The following is a 20,845-nucleotide window of genomic DNA, read 5'->3' as shown; positions in this document are numbered from 1 at the left end:
CCAATCTCATGGTGACTACAGTCCCATTTATCATTAGAGGAGCTATCCAGTTATCTTCTCTGTTGACATCATTTACTTTGTCTGGTTTATTTATTTGTTCACTTTCACAATTCACCATTCCAACAAAGAACGTGTCACTGAGATCAGGCTCATCTACTATGTTTACAGTTCTTCCTTTCCTCCCCTCTTTCCGTTTGGAGAAGCATTGTTTAGCAAAATGATTCTTGCCTTGACAACTGGAGCATTGCTTACCAAACGCTGGACACTGTCTAAACTTGTGCTGTGAGCCGCAGCGCTTGCAGTTTATCATCATGTCCTCAGACTGCTGTGCAGGCCGGGTCTGTATGCGCCGTCTCCGCTGATACGACACTGCTCCAACCGCTGCAGCGCCCTCGCTCTGCGCCGAGGCGACTGCAGACATCTCGCTGAACGTCTTCACATGCTTTTGAGACAGCTCACTCGCCTGGCAGATCTTAATGGCTCCTGCCAGCGTCAGCTCCATCTCCCGTAGTAGCCTCTCTCTGATCTTTTTATCCTCCACGCCGAAGACAATCTGGTCCCGGATCATGGAGTCTTTCAACGTCGCGAAGTTGCAGGACTGCGCCTTCAGCCGCAAGTCCGTCAGGAAGCTATCAAAGGGCTCATGCTGCCGCTGTGTACGAGACCGAAACACGTACCTCTCGTACGTCTCGTTCTTCTTCGGAGAACAGTGAGCGTCGAATTTACCAAGCACTACATCCAACTTTTCATTATCTCCAGGATTGTCAAACACGAACGTGTTAAATACTTCTATGGCCTGTGGCCCTGCTATCGTCAGCAGTAGCGCTCTTTTTCTTGCCTCCGGCTTTGTCTCAAGTCCCATAGCCGCAACGTACAGGTGAAACTGCTGTTTGAAGGTGCGCCAGTTCTCGTTGACATTCCCCGTCAGTTTCAAACTTTCCGGTGGTTTTAAATCCATTCCGTCTAGTAGAGTTTACTCCTGGTACCATGTAATGTTCGTGCTTGAAGGATGAGGCCGTATTTATAACAATAACTTGGTTTATTAACTCACGTTCTTAACAGCATACATGTGTCTTCATGCAGTCTTGCTCAACCCCGTAATAACGCATGGTACGTTGATAACTAAACCACTACTGCCATCTATGGGTCACACATATAATAGAATCCAATCATAACAGTCAAGATTGTCCTTTTTCACCAGAGGTTTAATTACAGCTGTTTTTAGTGGCTCTGGAAACACACCTGACAAGTTCAACTAGTAACAGGTCTGACTCCCAAATTTTTCAGACCTTTTTGAAAAAACCTGTTGGCAGGACGTCTAAACAGCCAGAGGAGGAGTTCAGCTGGCGTGAGATGTCCTCCAGGTCTTTGCCGTTAAAGGAGCATGAAGCAGGATTGAGGCAGGATTTATGAAAAAAATTCGTATACGTTTTAAGTTTTCTAGTAATAATGTCAGATGAAGCGCTCCAAACCAAAAAGAATGAGCCCTCTAGTGTATCTCTCCGTTGCCTTGAACAGGCTGTGTGCTGCAAAATGTGCTGCAATTGTGACCGGAATTTCCTGCGCTGTCCTGCGGATGTGACGTCAAATGACCCTGCATGCGCGTTCTCCCCGTTCTCACGTGCCGGCTTCGCTGTTGGCTGCAGTACCCCCGACGGCCGTCGTGGCGTAGGGTGGCGCTAGAGAGTCTCATTTCTTAAAAGGAGCCTCATGCTCCTTTAATGGGATGAAACTGTGTCATGGTGTTTAAACTGTTTTGGTGGACACGGTACACACCCTGAACCTGCTGCCCATGGTCCAACTGCTTGTCTAATATTTTGGATTCTGTCTGTGAAGAATTTAGAAAAAGGGATTGCAGGTCATGTTGGAATGAAGTTTTGTTACTGAATAACATTATATTGTTAGCCTGTCAAGTGTAGCAAATAAGGCCCGAGCTTTTGATTTGAGTAATATATGGAAAAGAAGAATTTTGACATTTTTCTCTCAACTTTAAAGCTGCAGCTGGGAACAAATCCTACAAATCCAGTAACGGAATTAAAAGTTTTAACCCATACAACATCCATGCCACTCCCTCTCCCTCCCCCCTACTGCTGAGGAGTGGGCCGCGCTCATCAGAGCGCGTGGAATTGAGTGCGTGAGCACGTGTAAGCTACATTACTATGGAAAACTGAGGCGTCAGAGAACAGACACATGAGAATAAATCAATAATGTAACTAATGGAGGTAAAAGGTTTTATGAATAATAAAGCTTGTACATCCAGTCTTCCTCGAGCGGTGGGGTGCAAATGTTGAAGCGTTTGCAAACACGCCCCCTAGCTCCGATTAGAGGAGCTGCAACGAGACTGGGGGAAGCTTGTAAACGGTATTGTGAGTTGCAGGTGTTGCCAAAGGACCGGAATTGTTTCTCAAGTTACCTAGTTTATGTAATGTTATCTGAAAGTAGTGGTAATTTCAGCAAAAATTACATAAATACACTTATTAACTGCAACTTCAACCCCCAAGATATGAACAAAACCTACATTTGGTAATTATAGCAACCCCTACTGGCCACTTGGTTTCCGATTTGGTACATTCTTCTTAAAACATTTAGCTTGGTAGATCAGAGCCACATTGTGTAAGATGCAGGATATGAAACTGATCCATAGAGCCCCCCCCATCCAAGGGTTGCTTCTCAGAAGGCCTTTGCACGCAGTCGGTTAGGGCCATGACCAATCGGAGCAATGAACAAGGTGACGTATTAGAAACAATGCACATGAGTCAAAAGGAGAGTGAGTTATGTAGAAGAGTAAATTAAACTTTTGCTGCAACCTGTCAGCAAAACAGCAAACGCGTCTAACTTGCAAAGCAATGAGTTGAGTGCTGTCTTTTATTTATTATTTAATTATTTATTATTATTTATTATTTATTTTATTCAAGGAAAAAGTCTGAATCTGTAATTGCCGATGCCAACGCCCATTCAAACGGCCCTTTACACCCTGATTACGCCACCACCCTGCCATCATCTCGTTAAGCCCACCCGTCCCAGAGACCGTCTTTGCAAGGATAGACTGATTTGATTGGTTCCCCAAGACTGTTGGACATATTTAATGAGCTCCAACAGATGCTACTTAGACATGCCTACAGAGCAGATTTGAAATTGCAAGTTGCATATTGAGATTTCTTGTCTACGATACACCTGAAGGAGCCTAAAACATTTCATGAACCTTGCTCATTCACATTTGTGAAAAACAATGGCCTCGGAAGTTTTCCCACCAATTTAAAAGTCACTTTCTGTACTCCGTACAACTGAAACCTTTTTAAGTGTATCAAATTTCAGATTTTTAGCTCAATTGGCTCCAGAGATATCGACGTGAGCGTTGTAGAGCATCCTATAGATAAAAGTCCACAGGCTTTGATGTGTTTACTAATCTCAGTGCTTGTGAGCCCCGGGTTTCATTAACTTTGGATGATTACATCACAAGGCGCCGGTCTGAAGAGCATCTTTGAGCCAAGAGTTCAACTATAGTGTAATGCTGAAGCTGATCATATCAGACATTTCTCATCAGCGTGGCCAGTGAATGGAGGGCCTGAAACTTAATGAAGTATGGTCTAATGGCCTAAGCCGAGTTTGTTTCACTTTATGATTTATGGAAATGGTTAGAACAAGTTTCAACTGGTGATAAAAAGGAGCACTTTTGTTGTAGCTCATATGATTATCAAGACATGAGCCAAAATATAAATCTTATTATTGCACCATTTAGTCATTTAGTGCCAGACATCATTATGGGATGCATATATGTGTTATCATACTATTTTTGATGTATGTATGATATATTTTTCTGCCGCCCAGATGCTTATTGTGTGTGTGTGTGTGTGTGTGTGTGTGTGTGTGTGTGTGTGTGTGTGTGTGTGTGTGTGTGTGTGTGTGTGTGTGTGTGTGTGTGTGTGTGTGTGTGTGTGTGTGGGGGGGGGGGGGGCAATATTAATAATAAATATTTATGATAATTCCAGCAGCTTGGTGCTTAAACCCATAAAGATGCTCTACAGAGTCTTGTACACAGCAGAGCGGCGCTGTAATAAAAATATGTTTAACCTCTACCTCTCAAAGGTGAAGATGGGTTTTCTTCAACTGCTGGAAGATTCCTATTTTTGTGACTTGTACTGCCGATTTGGACAAAATAAGACATCCAGTAATGTTGTAGTCAGCTCCAGGATTCTCATATTACATGTAAATGAATAGATAAGATCTTTTTCAAAACCGTTCAGCACATCAACAGAAGGATCATATTTCAGTGTACTGTATTTTTAGTTTGCGTGCATTTGTCTCTCTGCTGGTAATCACATCTGTGGGCGTAACTAAGCAGTTTTTTTCTTGATCCTTCCCGTTGCGTTGATCAAATGCCAGCAGGCTGCCGGAGTTCAATTTATCAGCCTGGTGGGTGCGCCTGCACCCGCAATCATCATTTAGTAGAGGCTTCGGTGTATCAATACATGTTCACTGACAGAACACATAGACCACTGACAGGCGGGGGGGACGTGGCGTTAAGTATCTTGTCAGGACATTTTGGCGTGTGACCTGGGAGAGCCGTGCTGCTTCCGTCACCTGTACTTGTAGCTGATTCACACCGAAAGCGTCAAGGCATACGCGTCCGGCTGCCATTTGTTTTCTATGAAAGAGGTGTCGGAGGCGTCAGGAGCATCGGGAGCGGTGCGATGGAGGCGTCCAGAGCGTCAATTTGAGGTTGAGAGAATCTCAACTTTATGCAAATGAGCAGCGTTGACGCCGAGGCAGTGTCCAATCACAGACCGGGATTCCTAAAGCAAGAAGCCTCAATGCAAATTGTACTTTCTTGTACACACAAACATACACTCACTCACATGCACACATGAGCAGAGCTGTGCACTAACAAACTTATTCTATCAGGAATTAATATATTTCATCCAGCAAACTGACATCTTTGCTGATTTGACTGCCGTTTTTACCTGAACTGATCATGTGAAACACGTATCTGATGGTTGAGGAGCTGGATGGTCCCAACAATTTTATTTTGCTACATTGATCCAATGCAAAATCATTAAAACCCGTGCTTATAAATCACAAAACACAGTTTAAACAATATGACCATATCCGCTCCGACCCGGTGTGTCAGTGTCTACCGTAGACAGGCACGATGCAGCGTCCTCAGCAACCACTGATTCGGTGTGAATCCACAGTTACCATGTCCAGGAGGAGGACACAACAACGAGCACATGTTAGCGATGACTCCTCAGCTTCTCTTTCCACCTCTCTCAGGTCCAGTTTCTGGTTGACCACGGGGCCATGATCGAGCACGTGGACTACAGTGGGATGCGTCCACTGGACAGGGCAGTGGGCTGCAGAAACACATCGGTGGTGGTCGCCCTGCTCAAGAAAGGAGCCAAGATAGGTAAGAGGAGGTCGCGGGGCCAACGGCCCACCACTGAGCGCACACTGGATGCAGCATCTTTGCCCTTTGACCCCATTAAAAGGCTATCAGCCTCCTGTAAAAGGACTTTTAGCCTGAAAGGTGACGCATTAACGTTCAAGAATGAGCTGCATGAAAGACTAGTACAGAAGATGAGAGCACAGTTCGTACGTAGCGGTTGCTACAGAGGACATTATTTTAGGTTTGTGTCTCCGCGTAGATGAATCCCCTCCCTGCTACCGTTTGTCATCCGCCCCCTTACGGCTGCACCACGCTGCCTCTCTTCAGCTATTTACAGCTTGGATGCTTGTTTCTCTTGACTGTACAACTGTACCTGTGTTTTGCTTTTTCTCTTTCTGTCATGTTCTCTCTGCAATGTTTGTCTCTAGCGCTCTCTCAATCACATCCTCTCTCTCTATTTCTGTGCGGTTGCTCAGAGACGGGTTGTTATTAGTGCTCGGGGTGTTTATCGGTTCTCTTTTCTTCTACTTTTTTTCCTTTTTTTGCTGAGGCACCTATCTCCTTCGCTTCTCACTGCTGCTTGTGTTCCTTTTCTCACTTCTCCTCCTCCACCGACACCACTTTCTCTCATCCTCCTGCTGTTTCTCTGTCTCTCTTTCCTCTGACTCCTTCACACTCCCACGCTCTGTTTTTCTTCGGCAATTCTGCCCTCCCTCCAACCCACCTTCTGCCTCCTCTCACCCTTGACCCCCACTCTTTCCCCCCCGACACCCCCACCCACCCGCCTATCTCTCTCCGGCAACAGGATGTCAGACGCTGCCCAGTCGACCCCGAGGTAAAGCCAAGGCTGTCGACTTCTCACCCTACCAGGCATTTTGACAGCTCTATCTCCTCTCTCTGTGTTGTCTGTGTCATCCTAAGTGTCGGCAGGCCAGCTTAGCTCCCAAAAACCGTCTCAAACTGACAAATAATAACACGTAACAGTGTTAGCACTGACAGGGCTGCAGTGGGGATTGCCTAGAGGTAGATGCTAACGTTAAAGTAGTCGATGCCAGCATGCCCAGCCACCACCCTGTGACGTCACATCGAGAGTTTTGAGCCTCCATCCCTCAGATGCATGACAGAAGCCCGAGTGACACCTCCGTGGTAGTGATTCAGCAAGAATGCATGTCTTTGTAAATGCTCTCTCTGTACCCGCCACCACGGACGGCAATGATAAACCAGTGTGCTTTGCATTGTTCATCCTCCAGACATGTCCTCAGTGTGGGCTAGCCCCGTCTGCAGCATTCCCTCCCTCACCTACAGCTCAGAGGACAGCTCACGCCTGCAGAGCCCCGTTGTATCCCTCCTGCCTGCCTTTTCCTGTGACTGTGTCTTTTTGTGCAAGACCTCATCTCTGTGGTGTGTCTCCATGTGAAGTGTTACAGACTCCAGAAAGAACACATCAGTTTCAGTCCAGGGATCGTGTCCGCTTTGGTTCTAGCCAGATATAACTGCAGGGATGGTTTGTTTCTGTGATTATATCACACGTTCCTGCTTTTCTTTGAGTTACTCATGCCAAGAGTGACGATGCTTCTGAACTTCTTGACAAGAAAGGAAATTAATGTCAGTAGGGTGACATAAGCGATTTCATTTTTCTGTTCTACACATGTGTTGTTTCCCTGGGTCAAGTTCTGTTTGCAGATATTTGGTGCAACTGAGTATGACGATACACTTTACAGCAATTCAAATGAGCTAATTTCACTGCAGTTATGCCAACGCCGTCTTCTGCAGCTCATTGCAGGATTAGACAATATTAGCAAACAGTGTTTGACCCAGGCCTGATGTCCCACGGCGAGGTCACGACCAAGTGTCAGAGCAGTTTTATTTTCATCTTTTTCTGCAATGACTTGCCTGTCTTCTCTTTTCCATTCTTAATTTTGGCTGTTGTCCACATTTCTGTTATTACTGTTGTGTGTGTGTGTGTATGTGTGTGTATGTGTGTGTATGTGTGCGCGTGGTGCATCTCCCAGTTGTCCCTTCCTCCCTACCCCTCACCGCCCGTCACTGTGTGCCCTCCTCACTGTGTTCTGCTTCCGTCTGCCCCTTCTTGTGTTCCACAGGTCCGGCCACGTGGGCCATGGCCACCTCCAAACCCGACATCATGATCATCCTGCTCAGCAAACTCATCGAGGAGGGGGACAGCTTTTACAAGGTTGGAGGACATCCAGTCCTGTCCAGCTCACATTTCATTCTCAAGCAAAGCATTTAAACTCTGTCACTGAATTAGGAAGAATTAAAGTGCTGTTGAGTCATTTTTCCAGACTCTCATGGAAAACACTGTGGACGTTAGATTTTAGCACATATTTGTATCAGATTGGCCGAGCCGTGACCATTTTTCCAGCAGCTCAAATGTGTCTCTTCACACAGATTGAAGGCCCTGCAATATCAGTGAATCTTTGAGGGCGAGCTCAGTCCTGAGTTTCAGTTTTCTTTTCTTTTTCTTTACATTACTGTAAAAAAAAATACATACAATCAGTCAGTTCATAACGGCATTGAGCCTCTAATCTCGCTCTTCATCAAAGGAAATGGACGTTTTTATTTGTGAAATGAATATATGTGTGTGCAATTAATAGATAGCTACTTTATTAAAACAATAAACTTGAGGCAGCCGTGGAATCGGTCCGTCCTCCATCAGCCTCCTAAGTGCTGTTCGGAGAGGTGTGTTGTCTCCCGTCGTCGTCAGTCTAATGTTTGAGTGGAGCCTGTGAGCTCCCAGCAGGATTCAGGTCAGGTAAGGAGCGGGCAGGTGGTCAGCAGGCCGTCTGGCCCAGGACTGGGATGCATGTGGTCATGGTGGTCACGAGCGCTGCAGAGCAGTGCTTCCTCCTGCACCACTGTTTAAAGACACAAAGATACTCTTTGAGAACCTGTGGACAGGTTTAGGAGATGACCCGTGTTTATTAGTGTTTATTAGTTTATTAGTGGCCCATGCTCTCATCTCATTTGTCTATAAAACCTTGAAAAAAGTTTCATGGCCGGATCTTGCTTATGATTATCTTAAGATAAGATAAGATAGTCCTTTTATTTAGTGATGGTCTTGCTTCAGGCTTTTTTCCGAGCCCTGGAACCTCTGTACCCTCCAGGTCTGCTGCAGCTGTGCAGTATGTTCACACAAGGCTTGCTCATGACATTTTTTATGATTTCTATTTTGCAGTGATTTTTTTTTTTTGCCCTTTTTCCCTCCAAGTGCAGTTTTCATTTCCATTGAATATTTTCAGCAAAATTCGTGACACATTTGTATTCTGATTAGTGTGATTTAACTTGTCATGGAAGATTTTTGAAGTTTTCGTCCACTGAGAAGATGAACCAAACCTTTTTTATGCGTTTTTCTTAAACAGAAGGGGAAGGTGAAGGAGGCTGCTCAACGTTACCAGTACGCTCTCAAAAAGTTTCCCCGTGAAGGCTTCAGCGAGGACCTCAAGACATTCAGGGAACTGAAAGTATCGCTCTTCCTCAACCTGTCCCGATGTCGGAGGAAAATGAATGTAAGTTAGAGACGTGGCAGCAAAAGGGACCGATGAAAAATATGACTTTGAGAGAAATTCCCACATCATGTAGCACTATTTTCTATATTTAAAGAGACATATTAAGCCATTTGTGGAGAAGTTGATGTCATTTCCTTCGATTTTGACGAATTCCTACATATTTCGGTCAAAATACCACAGAAATACAACACGGCAGTTCTTGTTTGAACTACGAATGTCCTCTTTTAGCAGTTAGGGTGAATTTAGCTCCATAACTGCGCTCCACCGTCTCTCGGGTGGCACTCATCCATCTTTCAGGCGCAGTCTTGCAGCGGGACACATTTCCACTCTATAACTGCATGTAACACGATATAACTGCTGGTGCAGAGCACAAAGCATCTGACTTCCCTCTTCAAATGTCCTGATGTAGGACTTGAAGTTGAAACTGGGCAGAAATACATACTTGTGCTCTGATCTGAGTGTGTGATGTTGAGAATAAAACAAGTGCATATCTGAACAGCTCAATGAAGACATCTTTATAAGCCTAGCCCCCCAGAAAAGGGAAACAGGTGTTTTCTTCTTAGTTTTTCACTTGAGAGACACTTTGTACATCGAATTATATCCTCTCACTCAAAGAAAGGGATTATTTTCACAATGTGCCCCTCTTTGAAGGTAACGCCATCGCTGCTCTTGACCTTGTGTAATAAGTTTCTCCTCTTCTAAATCGCTGCAGGACTTTGGGATGGCTGAAGAATTTGCTACTAAGGCACTTGAGCTGAAACCAAAATCATATGAGGCATATTATGCCAGGGCACGCGCCAAACGTAGCAGCAGGTATGCTCCTTTCATCCCTAAGCAGATCAAAGATATCATGACTTTAATCTTCTACACTTATCTGATATTGACTTATCCACTCACATGTCTGAATGCACTTTGGGACTTGGTGTGTCTTTCCGTCTCGTTACGGGCCACTCTGTCACTAATATGGTTGTAATTTTTCCAGACAATTCCCTGAAGCCTTAGAGGACTTGAATGAAGCCATAAAGCAGTGCCCCAACAACAGGGAGATCCAGCGGCTGCTGCAGCGGGTGGAGGACGAATGTCGGCAGCTGAGCCGGGAGGAGCAGCAGCAGCAGGAGCTGGAGCTGGAGCCTCCGCCCTCCCCTCCTCCTACACCTCCCCCAGAAGAGGAGGAAAGCCTGTCCATGCCTCTCCCCCTCCCCCCTCCGCCAGAGCCCCGCCTGGAGGACATGGAGCCCGTCCAGGACCTGTTTGAGGACGAGGACTACCTGGAGCAGGAGCTGGAGGCCATGTCCATGTGCCTGCCCCCCCCTGACTCTCTCTCTAATCCCTCCAGTCTTCCTATCATCCAGAGCCCGCCGTTGTCCCCCACACAGCCGGAGCAGCTGTACCTGGTTGGGGGCTCCCCCATGGGCCAGCCCTATGAATACCTCCCCACCTCCTCCTCCATGTCCTCCCCGACGCGCGGCTCGTACCAGCCCACCTCGCCGTCTCTCTCCCCAACACACCAGAACTCTCACTACCGCCACAGCCCCCCTCACACCTCCCCGGTGCATCAGCCCTCCTACCGCTTCAGCCCCCCCCCCATGGGCACCGGGGGGCAGGGGATGGACCACCAGAGCCCTCCGCCGTCCCCTCTACGCCGGGCTGCTCAGTACAGAGCCAGCCCACCCATCGAAGGCGTCTGCTTGTACAGGTCCCAGTCTGGCTCTCCGGTCCGCTACCAGTCGGAGCAGCTCCCCGGACGGCCCAAGTCCCCGCTCTCCAAGATGAGCAGCCAGCGCTCCTTCCAGCTCAGCTCGCAGCCGTCTCTGTCCTCCCACCACCACCAGGCGCAGGGCCTCCGCCTCCAGCCCTCCATAGCCCAGATAGTCCGCACCAACCAGCCCGGCAGCGTCATGGGCAACAGCAGCTTCGGCAGCCAGATGGGTCACTCCATCGGGGGGCGCTACCAAGGGGGCTCGGTGGACGTGGAGAGCCGGCTGGTGTACCAGCCGTCCCTGGACGGGCGCTCCATGCCCCAGGTCCAAGCCAGCCTCAGCTCTGGGGCCCTCTGTCAGCACGGGGGCCGAGGAGGGGTCATGGAGTCCAACCTGCTGAAGGAAGAGCTACCCCAGCGCCCCTCCTCTGCCTACCGCGCCAGCAGCGGGGGCCCAGGGGGCGTCCGCTACAGCCAGACGCCTCAGATCAGCCGCAGCCAGTCGGCCGCCTACTACCCGGTCTCTGAACACGTGCTGGAGCGGGCCAACGCGCTGCCCCCCTGCCAGCTGGGCTCTCCTGAGATCCCCCACATGGTGAGACGCCCCGTGAGTGCCAACACGACTGAGCTGAAGCAGCACGTGCCCACCCCCCGGCCGCTCATCCACTCTCAGAGCGTCGGCCTGCGATTCTCCCCCTCCAGCAACAACATTTCAACCGGCTCCACCGCCAACCTGGGGCCCGGCTTCAGACCTTCCTCCTCCATCCAGCAGATGGAGATCCCCTTGCAACCGGCGTACGAGCGCAGCTGTGACGACATCTCGCCCATCTCCCCCTCCCAGGGCGGGGGGCTGTATCAGGGCGAGACCAGCCGCTCACGCAACACCCCCTTCATGGGCATCATAGACAAGACAGCGCGGACTCAGCAGTACCTGCACCAGCCGTCGCGGTCCAGGGCCATGACGTCCATGGACTCGGCCATCAGCCCCACGTCGCCCGGGCAGCTGGGGCAGCAGGGCTCCACCTACAGCCCCCCGGCCTCCCTGGGCAACATCGCCTACTACAACAAGACCAACAACGCCCAGAACGGGCACCTGTTGGAGGAGGACTACTACTCCCAAACCCCCCCCCCCTCCCTGGGGAAGCTGACCAACGGCTCCCGCGGCAGCGGCGACATCCTGGAGCGGGTAAGTCAGGTGCCCACGTACACAGACGTGAAGGTGGCGAGGACTCTCCCTGTGGCGCAGGCCTATCAGGACAACATGTACCGCCAGCTCTCACGCGACTCCCGGACCCAAGGCCCCACCTCCCCCATCAAACCAAAGAGACCTTTTGTGGAGTCGAATGTGTGATTGGATGGCTGGACTGGGACTGTAAGTGGAAGAGAGCGCGGAAAAATATTTATCTCAACAGCAAAAGTGACATGTGATCTGTGTATGCGTCATGGACTAAACACCATCCTGAAGAGACTCACGAGAGATGAATCCGGTCAGAGGACAAACAAACAACTGGATCTTACATTTAGGATACTAAGACACGACCTATTGTGAAAAAACATAGTTACCATTAAAGCGATACTCCATCATCATAACATGCACACAGGCCGAATGACAGAAGGGTTCTGAGTTCTGATCTCATTCCTCATCAAAGACCCGTGCACTTCCAAAATGTCACATGGCACAAAGTTTTCTTATGTGACGGCAACAGATGGGACTGTAAGAATGACAGTGCTACTCATCACACTCTACTTGTGGACTCTGTATCCATCCTCTGTTCCTTCAAAGTGTGCTCTTAACCAAGGTTGCTAGTAGGCTCTAATCTATGAAATACAATATATCTGTTCAATACTGTACATTGCTCAGAAAATAACAAATGGTTCAACAACTCAGTGCTTATAGAAAAATGACAATATTTATAATGAAGTTATATATTGTACATAGAAATGAAAGCAAAACATAGTTTGCATTTTGAATTTTATTCTGTTAACCCCGCCTCTGTCTCACTGCTAACACATGGATAACTGACTAGTGAAAGGAACGAGGGACACAGCCAAACTTTGATGGCATCATTACCTCTACTGTGTCGAAATAAATTAAACAAAAAAGAGAGACTTAAGTGTCACGTAATGCAAGAGATTGCAGTAGTCTCCAGGCTGCTTTTTGAAAGAGTAGTGTTTTTTTTTTTTTTATTGTTGTTTTTTTACCTCTGTAAAATGTCTGGAAATGTTGTCACATGCCTCATTTAATTTCAGCTTCCTCTGTAACATTTGTTTAATTAAGCATCCAGAAATCAAATCTTTGTTTTTTTCTGCGGTGACAGAAAACTGAAATACAGCAAAAATATTACACTGGAGAGACTAGAAAATGTAATTTATTCTCAAAAATTAGTCGATCACTATAGTTTTATGCTCAATTAAAGGGGACATATTATGAAAAACTATTCACTTTTTTGCTTGCGAGCAGGTGTTTGGGTGTCTGAATTTATTAACAACTGAAAAACTGAGAAAAAAGCACAACGATGTTAGTTTTAGTTTTTTTTTTAGTTTTTTTTAAAGCGGATCGTTTAGGTTTGAAAATTTGTCACTCACGAAAATATGAGTCGCTCAGATTTGCAGGATGTCTTTAATGCCACATTCTTGATCGGAGCAGAATTGTCTGGACTCTTCAAATTGATCTCCATCCAACATCAAATTAAAGTGATGCTCCTTTTGTTGCACCTTGGAAGTGGGAGTTGAAACTTTTTTTTTTGTTTCTCACTTTTTGCTTTGCTGTTAAATGCAAATATTCGTCTGCAGTTATATCATTTACTTAACTTTAAAAAGAAGTAATATAAAGACACCCTTGAGGTACATTGTTTTTTTTTATAGCTTTATGTCCCTTATAGGAAAGCCGGTTTCTGATCGGTTTTATTTTTTTCCCCATTCAAAAGAGAACAGAACTCTGATTTCCCAGATGTCTTTGGATGCATCATGAGTAGCAACAGGAAAAATACAGACGTAAATATGAAAAAATCGTGGAAAAACAATGCCCATATAAGCAACACTTTTTAAAATTGTCCTCTGAAAACACACAGAGGAAGGAGTCAATACTTGAGCCTAATCTTAATCGATCTGATTTTGAAGGAGTTTATTGCTCGCCCTGGCTCGCTGGTGCGTTACTTCAGTCTTCCCATCCGCAGTGTTTTAACAACGTTGGCTCGACTGGGGACAAAACTGCGCCTAAAAGAGGAATTAGTAACAGCTATCCGTGCACAAACTGCCATCTGAGAATAAAATAGCCGGTTTAGTATTTATACATGAGTTTAATTGGTGTCAGTTTGAACTCAGGTTGCTGTGCGAGCTGCTGAGTCCTCGGGCTCATTACTGCAGGCTCTGTAATTACATCCTTGAGGGTTACTGCAGAAAATTTGCTTTCCAAAAAGCTGCACTGCCAATCCCAAGAAAATAAAACCCAGATAAAAGCAGCTGCCGAGAGGCTGTGGTGGAACAACTGTGGTATTTTGACCAAAGCATGTCACAGACATTGTATAAGATCTCATGAAATTGTGTCAACTTGTGAAGAAAGGCATAATATGTCTCCTTTAGTAAACACTTGTATGTAGATTGACATCTTACTAAGAATATCAAACTGTCTATGCCCCTTATAAAATTCTTCATCAAAACCTGCAACTGTGTGAATCTGATCCTTCTGCAAACCGGTCACTTTGCCAAATTTCTGAAGTATTGACGTCACACGTGTGTAAATTAAGTTGGATTAAGTTGGTCGCCGGGTCGTGAAGGTCCCATCGAGTCTGTCAGTCAGAAAACTTCTTTAAATATCTGATAAAAACGGACAAACAAATGTGTTAGAAAAAAGAAATGAGCCTTCAGTGTTATAAATCTGTTTTAAGGCTTGAATCTGTGGCTAAAACATTTTAAATCTGATGCTGTTAATAGAAAAACCCTGTAGCGTGAGATATGAGTGTCAGAGTTTGCCTTTGTCCCTCCCTGCAACAGTGATGTTAGTGCTCAGCAGCAAGCAAATGCATACACAACCCTTGTTTGACCTTTACCTTTCCTCTGCATTATCTTTATGTTTTTCTTACCCACAATACACTTCTGCATTATCTTTATGTTCTTCTTACCCACAATACACTTCTGATTTAAAGAATGCCTGTTAACGTTCTTAACTAAGGGTGCACTTTATATATTTTACTTACCTGGTTGCTCTGATCGGTAACATTCGGGGGTAATGGGTGTGTGATGAGCCGGATGATGTGAGGATGTTATTAAATGATTCTCAGCGCAGTGACGAATGAAAACAATGTTTTTTCAACCGGCAAACAGACTTTCTAGCACCAGCTGTATCCACCGGCTCAGATATACCACGTGGTCCAGTCATGCTCTGCATCATTTAAAGTATCCGTTGAGTCGCCATCAGCCGGTCTAAGGCACTGGTCCTGCACACATCTTGAAAATAAGTTGAATCTACTGTAAGAACCAAAAAAAAAAGAATAAGAAAAAAAAAACAGAAATTTTAGTATCCAAACGCTCCAAATGTGGAGTTTGTGTCATAGAAATAATGGGAATATTCACGTTATTTGTATATGTGGAGAGGGTTATGGACCATTTGTCTGTAACATTTATTTTGGATGTCTGATGAAGAATATCTAAAGATCATTCTCAGTTCTGACCTGCTACCAGAGACGCCCTACTTATCCTTACAGAAATGAAGGTGTATCATATTTAATTTAAACGGGACTTTTTAAGCTGAGGGTGTCTGAGGGTGGACGGCTCTGAACCGTCTGTGTATATTAGTTTGCTGTAAATAGTCTGATGCATGTTCTGTTCTTTCCATGAGCTCAAGCAGAAACTTGTATAGCGATGTCTCTGGTGTGTGATGCAACTGTTGGAAATGCAATGAGGAAACTTCCTGCTGTCCCTGAACTGTCCTTATCATTTCCCTCCTACCCCACCAGACTGAAGGGTCTTTAATTTTATTTTAGTGTATTTGCTTACTGAGCAGAGTTCTCTTGTCTGTAAATGTGAGCTTTCAGATCGCTGTGATAAAGTTTCATTAAAAACAATAAAAAATAATGTGTTTTTATCTCAAAACTGATTGTAATATGTACAGTCAAACCTATGTATTGAGGGGGAGGAGAACATATTTATAAATGGTTATCAACTGAAACGTGCCTTGCATGTCAGTTTATTGATTTTACTGATTTATGCATTACATAGGAATGAGATTGTCTTTTCTGTTGGTCCAAAAAACAAACACTGGTACAGGTAGAGTAAACATCGGTGCAATATTAAGCCAAGATTGTTAACACTGTTGATCATTCACACTTGGTCAACAGTGTTCAGACATTAGGTTTTTTTTTTTTTTTTATTTATTTATTCTGCAAAAATCTGGAGTGTGAAGCATTGCATATAGACTACTACTGCCTATTTCTAACAATATATTGTAAAGCTCTTACATAGATCTTTTTTTATGCACAAAACATGAAAACTGCACTTTTCCCAGACAACATTTAGCCACAAAAGAACAATTAGGCTGAATTTAAAAGACTAACCAGAATAACTGTACATTCACTGCAAAGGAAGATTCTTTAATATCCCCAATACGTGAGGTTTATGTACAAGCAAATTTAAAAGAAAAAAAATAAATTAAATCAATGACCAAACCAAAGAACATTGGCAGATGACCTGTAATACGTGAAGCCAGTTTGAGATACTAAATGACTCCACTGGCCATGGGAGAAGCCCTAAAACATTTAAAGTATTTAAAATATTTCAGGCAGATACAAACTCAGAAGAAAGCTGGAGTCCTTAGAGGTGTGGAAGACACCTGTAACATGAGGAAAAACTCCCTTCTAATCTTTCTTCTTCTTGCGTGTGAAAAGGTGCACCAGCCCAGGCACGAGCACCATGACGATCAGGGGAACCAGAACAAATTTGAAGAAGAAAAGCGTGTAGAAAAGGCCCTGCGGTTGGACAGGGAGCGGCAGACGATTCACGTGGTAAAGTCCCATGGATGAAATGGCTAAAGACAGAGCTCTGGGGGCCCAGGGCAGGGGCCACCCGCCCGGCTTCCAGTGCTGCGCCAGCCCCAAACCCAGGAGGGCGCCGCAGTCTCGGGTCAGAGAGGAATACGGGGCCGTATCCAAACGGATCCACTCGGCACGGCTGCACCATTTCTTAGCCAAAGCAATAGACCTGTCAAGACAAAATATGGCCCATCATGGCAGCATAGGCTTCATCACATCACAACTAGGGTAGCTATGGTTCTGTGGGTCCCTGAATGACTGCCAGTGGCAGTCAGAAGGGGACAAAACAGAACTTATAATCTAAACTGAACAGACATGCACATACAGGTAACTGTGGAAAAGAAACTCACCAGGAAACATCGACACCCAGCTGTTGCAATCCAACGCTGAGGATCACAGCGCTGAGCAGCAGGCCGATGCTGAGGCTGAAGAAGAACAGCAGGGGGCGACCTTCTGGCACCCTGCGGCTCAGGACAACACCCAGAATTGACCCTGACAAGAGTTGACCAGTCAGTTCAAGTCTGTATAGCAGGTAGTTTTGCATTTCAACTCCCAGCAGGCATGTTGATACAGACAAAAATATCAACAGTTTTGCTCCTTTATTCAACATATTTCTTTACTGCATTAATTTCCTATTGCGAAAAATCCCCTGTGGTTCACACCCCTACATGTACAGGGCTGCTTTTTCAAATGTTTCAACTGAATCAGCCAGAAGTCGTATTACTCTGGTGGCTTTTATTATGTTTGCATCAGCTGGACAAAAAAACAACAGTTATTTAAAGAAGACCTATTATGGCATCTAATACCAATTTTAATGTCTTAAAAACAAGCTTTTGATATTTTTTGCTAAATAAATTAGAAATTCAGCCTCTGATCCATGTCTTTATCTTCCCATTCTCTAACCTCATTATCTATGCTGGATTCTGAGTGGGCGGGGCTATGATGATGAGTCTCTGTGCTGATTGGCTGTCTGAATGACGCGTAGAAAATGGCGGAAGCTCCGGCCGGTGGAGCAGCCCCATGGATGTATTATAGAACAGCAGCCCCCCAGTCTCGCACTCAGCAGGCACGCCGATTTTTCCCAGTGGCCAACCGCGGTACTGCAACAAAAAATCCCATGGGGCCCAAAAAGCTTTTTTCCCATAGACCGCAATAGTAAAAGAGAAGCCTCTAAAACTGTTCACAGGACACCTCCAGCTGTAATAACCGGCAATTACTAATCTTTGTATTCTATATTTTTAAGTCATGGAGTTTATATCCGTCAAAAATGTTTTATAACAGCCAGAAAAGTCAAAGAAAAGTCTCTTTCTGGGCGTGACGTCACAGCTGACGTCACGGCTGTGTCCGTGCACTCCATGGATGTATTATATTAATACATATTATATAATTATATTAATACATTAATAATATATGTAATACTATACATGTAATAATATACATTAATTAATATATTATATTAATACATATTATATTAATACTCGTTCTCATTGCCCCGGGGCATGATGGGAGGCCCAGAGCATCAGGGGAGGTGACTAACTGCACATGCTCTATGGGCCCCACAACGCGGAAGTAAACCCGGAAGTCAGGAAATTTTTCGGCGTATGCGCCAGGTGAGCAACTTCCATTGAAATGAATGGCGGCCATTTTGCGGTCTTGCATCCAGTAATATAATAGATCCATGCGGTGGAGTTGTTGCATGGATGTACACTGGGCTGTACAGTCACTGCAGAATTTGGTTGCTTTCCTCCTCCTCTGAGTTGGCAGGCTGAGGGGAGACCACTTTATATATGTTAAAGCAAGAAAAAACCTGGTTTTCAAAATAGGTCTCCTTTAAAAGCATTCCCATTTTCTGGATCATATAAAGACAAAGTATTCAGACCTGTAATGGTGCCAGCAATGACTTGATGGGGGAAATGGGCGAGGATAAAAATCCTGGAGAGTCCAACTGCAACGAGCAGCCCCACATATACGACATAAGGAGCGGCGGATACCACCACACTGGAAGCAAGGAGAGAGATGTAAAAATACCGTTATGATATTGAGCATCATCTCTATATCTGTACAAACAAAATTACACTTTTTTTTTTTTTTTTTTAAATCTTGACAAGGGGTCATACTTGTGAGTATGGTAGTATAAATATGATCCCAGTGAGGACACCACGACCCACCAGACCGCTGCTGTGACCATCGCATGACCCGATGGACTGCCTGAGAGACAGAGGCCAACTTTGGAGCTTTTAACGGTTTGATTAATCAAAGACAATATTTCCTTTTTTGTTTCTCACCTGGGCCGGTTTCACAGGTCGATGGATATTGGTGAACTTTGGGTTGCGAGCCCATAAATAGTTGAGATTCACCAATCCACCAGAATGGCCTTTCCCCAAAGAGCATCCTAGAAAAAAAGCATGCGCATAAGTCTACATAAATACATTTGTAGTCATGTTAATAACATATATTATGTGTGGCATGATTCTTTTATGTGGTGCTTATATTCTGGATCTTTAACATATCTTAATTTTACAATTTATGTCCATGATGTATGCATTATTCCTTTCACAATTTTCACCCAATTGTAAATTTCTCCCTTTTTTTAGAGCAAGACCTAATACTCTTTAACAAACTTTACATTTATTGCTCTGATGAAATTCTTCCAAAAAATGACTGCCATTGTTCTGGATTTTCATTTGGTCAATTGATCAACACTATCTCTAACTATTCTGACACTGATACAATTACATGTGTGTGTAGGTATATAAGATCTACTGAAGAAGCAGGTGTTTTATCAAAGTAATATGAATTACAGTATCTTCTTATCCTTCATTCATAAAAGTTCATAACCATAGACAGGATATCAAAAAGATAGGATATTTTGATTCACCACGGACAGAATAAAAGGTTGGACCATACTGGTGTCCCGGAAACTACAACTTCTACAGAATAAAATATGCAATTATTGCAGATAAAAAGTGCCAAAGACAAAAAGAAAAACTTATGTCATTACAACTGTAAATAGCATGGTCTATTTTCGTGTGAGAATTTAACTAGGTGACTGGCTGTCATGTTGCATTTGATCTAAGTATAAAAGTCGCTCTCACCATTTAAACACCAGGTTCAGCCATTCTGACAGAGCTGCTGCCCAAAGCACCGCAACTCCGGCTCGTCTGCTGATAAAATACGTAAAAGGAAAAACAAGTAAAAAAGCTGCTTTCGGATCTCCAAAATGGGTGATGAAAAGCCAGTATTTTTCCAGATCCTTCGTGCTTTCCTGGAGAGTTTCAGCCACCCAAATCCCTTGGGTGTGCAACGACTCCATTACTTTATTGTCCACCAAGCTTAATTGGATAGGTGTTGTGAGCAAAACGCTGTCGCCGTGTTGGTTTTACATCAAAATGTGCAGCGGGTTTGGCGAGCCTGCAGTAGCGGCATTTGTGCATCAGGGGGGGCCGTTTTATTGAAAAGTGGTTGAAATAGAGACAAGCGCATACCTGTCAAGTCTCCCGTTTTGGCCGGGAAACTGTCGTATTTTACCCCTGTTTCCCCCCGTCCTCCCGTATTAGTATTTTCCTGTAAAATTCCCGTTTTATAATATAGTATTTTTTAAACTGCAAACTAAATTGTCACTAATCTCGCGAGGACTGCCCCCTGTTGTACCCCGGGTGGCAGTTCTCGCGAGGGTAGTGGCGACAACGGGAACGAAGGAACGAACTCGGAACAAATCAGAGATGGATCGAGATGGATGGATGTAATGAGAGAGAAGATATTTCTGACAAAAAAGCGATGACTTCGTATAAATATCTCTAAAATGGGATATTAAATTTACTTTCCTAAAGAGGAGCAGGATGGGGTGATTTTAGTTTCTCTGACGGGGGAAGGACCGATGTCCGTCAGCACCAGAGAGCCACATGAGCGAAATGTGTATATAAACTGAAAATATATTTAAAAAAAATGTGTGGTTTAATTCAGTTTTGTGTTTTCATTTAGGTTCTATTATAGGAATTAGTAACATAGGAATGTCCACAGCATTTCAGTGTCAACAAAGGTCTGCCGATCAGGCTATGAGAAGATATTTGTAGTTTGTAAGTGGTTGACAGGTAGTTATTTTGAATTTCTCGTAAATCCCTATTAAAATGTAATAATGGACCTCGGTTGGGCTAGCTAGTGGGACAGCGGCGGAAAAAATCCAAAACTTGACAGGTATGCAAGCGTATAT

The 20,845-nt window shown here is 44.8% G+C and overlaps 2 protein-coding genes across 17 annotated transcripts in view; one reads left to right on the top strand and one right to left on the bottom strand.

Moving 5' to 3' along the window:
* tanc2b (tetratricopeptide repeat, ankyrin repeat and coiled-coil containing 2b) overlaps nt 1-15,758 on the top strand; it is a 205,526-nt gene extending 189,768 nt beyond the window's left edge. For 14 of the 16 annotated variants that reach the window (XM_061708282.1, XM_061708289.1, XM_061708296.1 and 11 more), the window contains 6 exons: nt 5,272-5,404; nt 6,189-6,218; nt 7,486-7,577; nt 8,764-8,910; nt 9,623-9,723; nt 9,893-15,758. In XM_061708282.1, the coding sequence (XP_061564266.1) occupies nt 5,272-5,404; nt 6,189-6,218; nt 7,486-7,577; nt 8,764-8,910; nt 9,623-9,723; nt 9,893-11,960 (2,571 nt within the window). In that variant the 3' untranslated portion in view covers nt 11,961-15,758. The remainder of the gene's footprint in view (nt 1-5,271; nt 5,405-6,188; nt 6,219-7,485; nt 7,578-8,763; nt 8,911-9,622; nt 9,724-9,892) is intronic. The other 2 variants (XM_061708285.1, XM_061708283.1) reach the window with 1 other exon arrangement.
* A 25-nt stretch (nt 15,759-15,783) lies between these two features.
* g6pc3 (glucose-6-phosphatase catalytic subunit 3) lies at nt 15,784-20,062 on the bottom strand. The gene is made up of 6 exons (XM_061708279.1): nt 19,731-20,062; nt 18,921-19,027; nt 18,753-18,843; nt 18,515-18,633; nt 16,986-17,127; nt 15,784-16,804 (listed from the first exon to the last, which is right to left on the bottom strand). Exons 1-6 carry the CDS (start codon nt 19,946-19,948, stop codon nt 16,462-16,464), a joined length of 1,020 nt encoding a protein of 339 aa, XP_061564263.1. The 5' UTR covers nt 19,949-20,062; the 3' UTR covers nt 15,784-16,461.
* Nucleotides 20,063-20,845: the final 783 nt, after the last annotated feature.

This window comes from Cololabis saira, chromosome 19 (genome assembly GCF_033807715.1).
Source record: "Cololabis saira isolate AMF1-May2022 chromosome 19, fColSai1.1, whole genome shotgun sequence".
Classification (NCBI taxonomy): domain Eukaryota; kingdom Metazoa; phylum Chordata; class Actinopteri; order Beloniformes; family Belonidae; genus Cololabis; species Cololabis saira.
The sequence above is the reverse complement of the archived record's forward strand: the minus strand, read 5'-3'. Positions and strand labels throughout refer to the sequence as shown.

Coding starts and splice junctions, on each gene's coding strand:
- g6pc3 (XM_061708279.1), bottom strand. CDS start 19,948: ATGGAGTCGTTGCACACCCAAGGGATTTGGGTGGCTGAAACTCTCCAG. Junction 18,844..18,920: donor GACCTGTGAAACCGGCCCAG/GTGAGAAACAAA, acceptor TCTGTCTCTCAG/GCAGTCCATCGGGTCATGCG. Junction 17,128..18,514: donor CATTGCTGGCACCATTACAG/GTCTGAATACTT, acceptor AACTCTTGTCAG/GGTCAATTCTGGGTGTTGTC.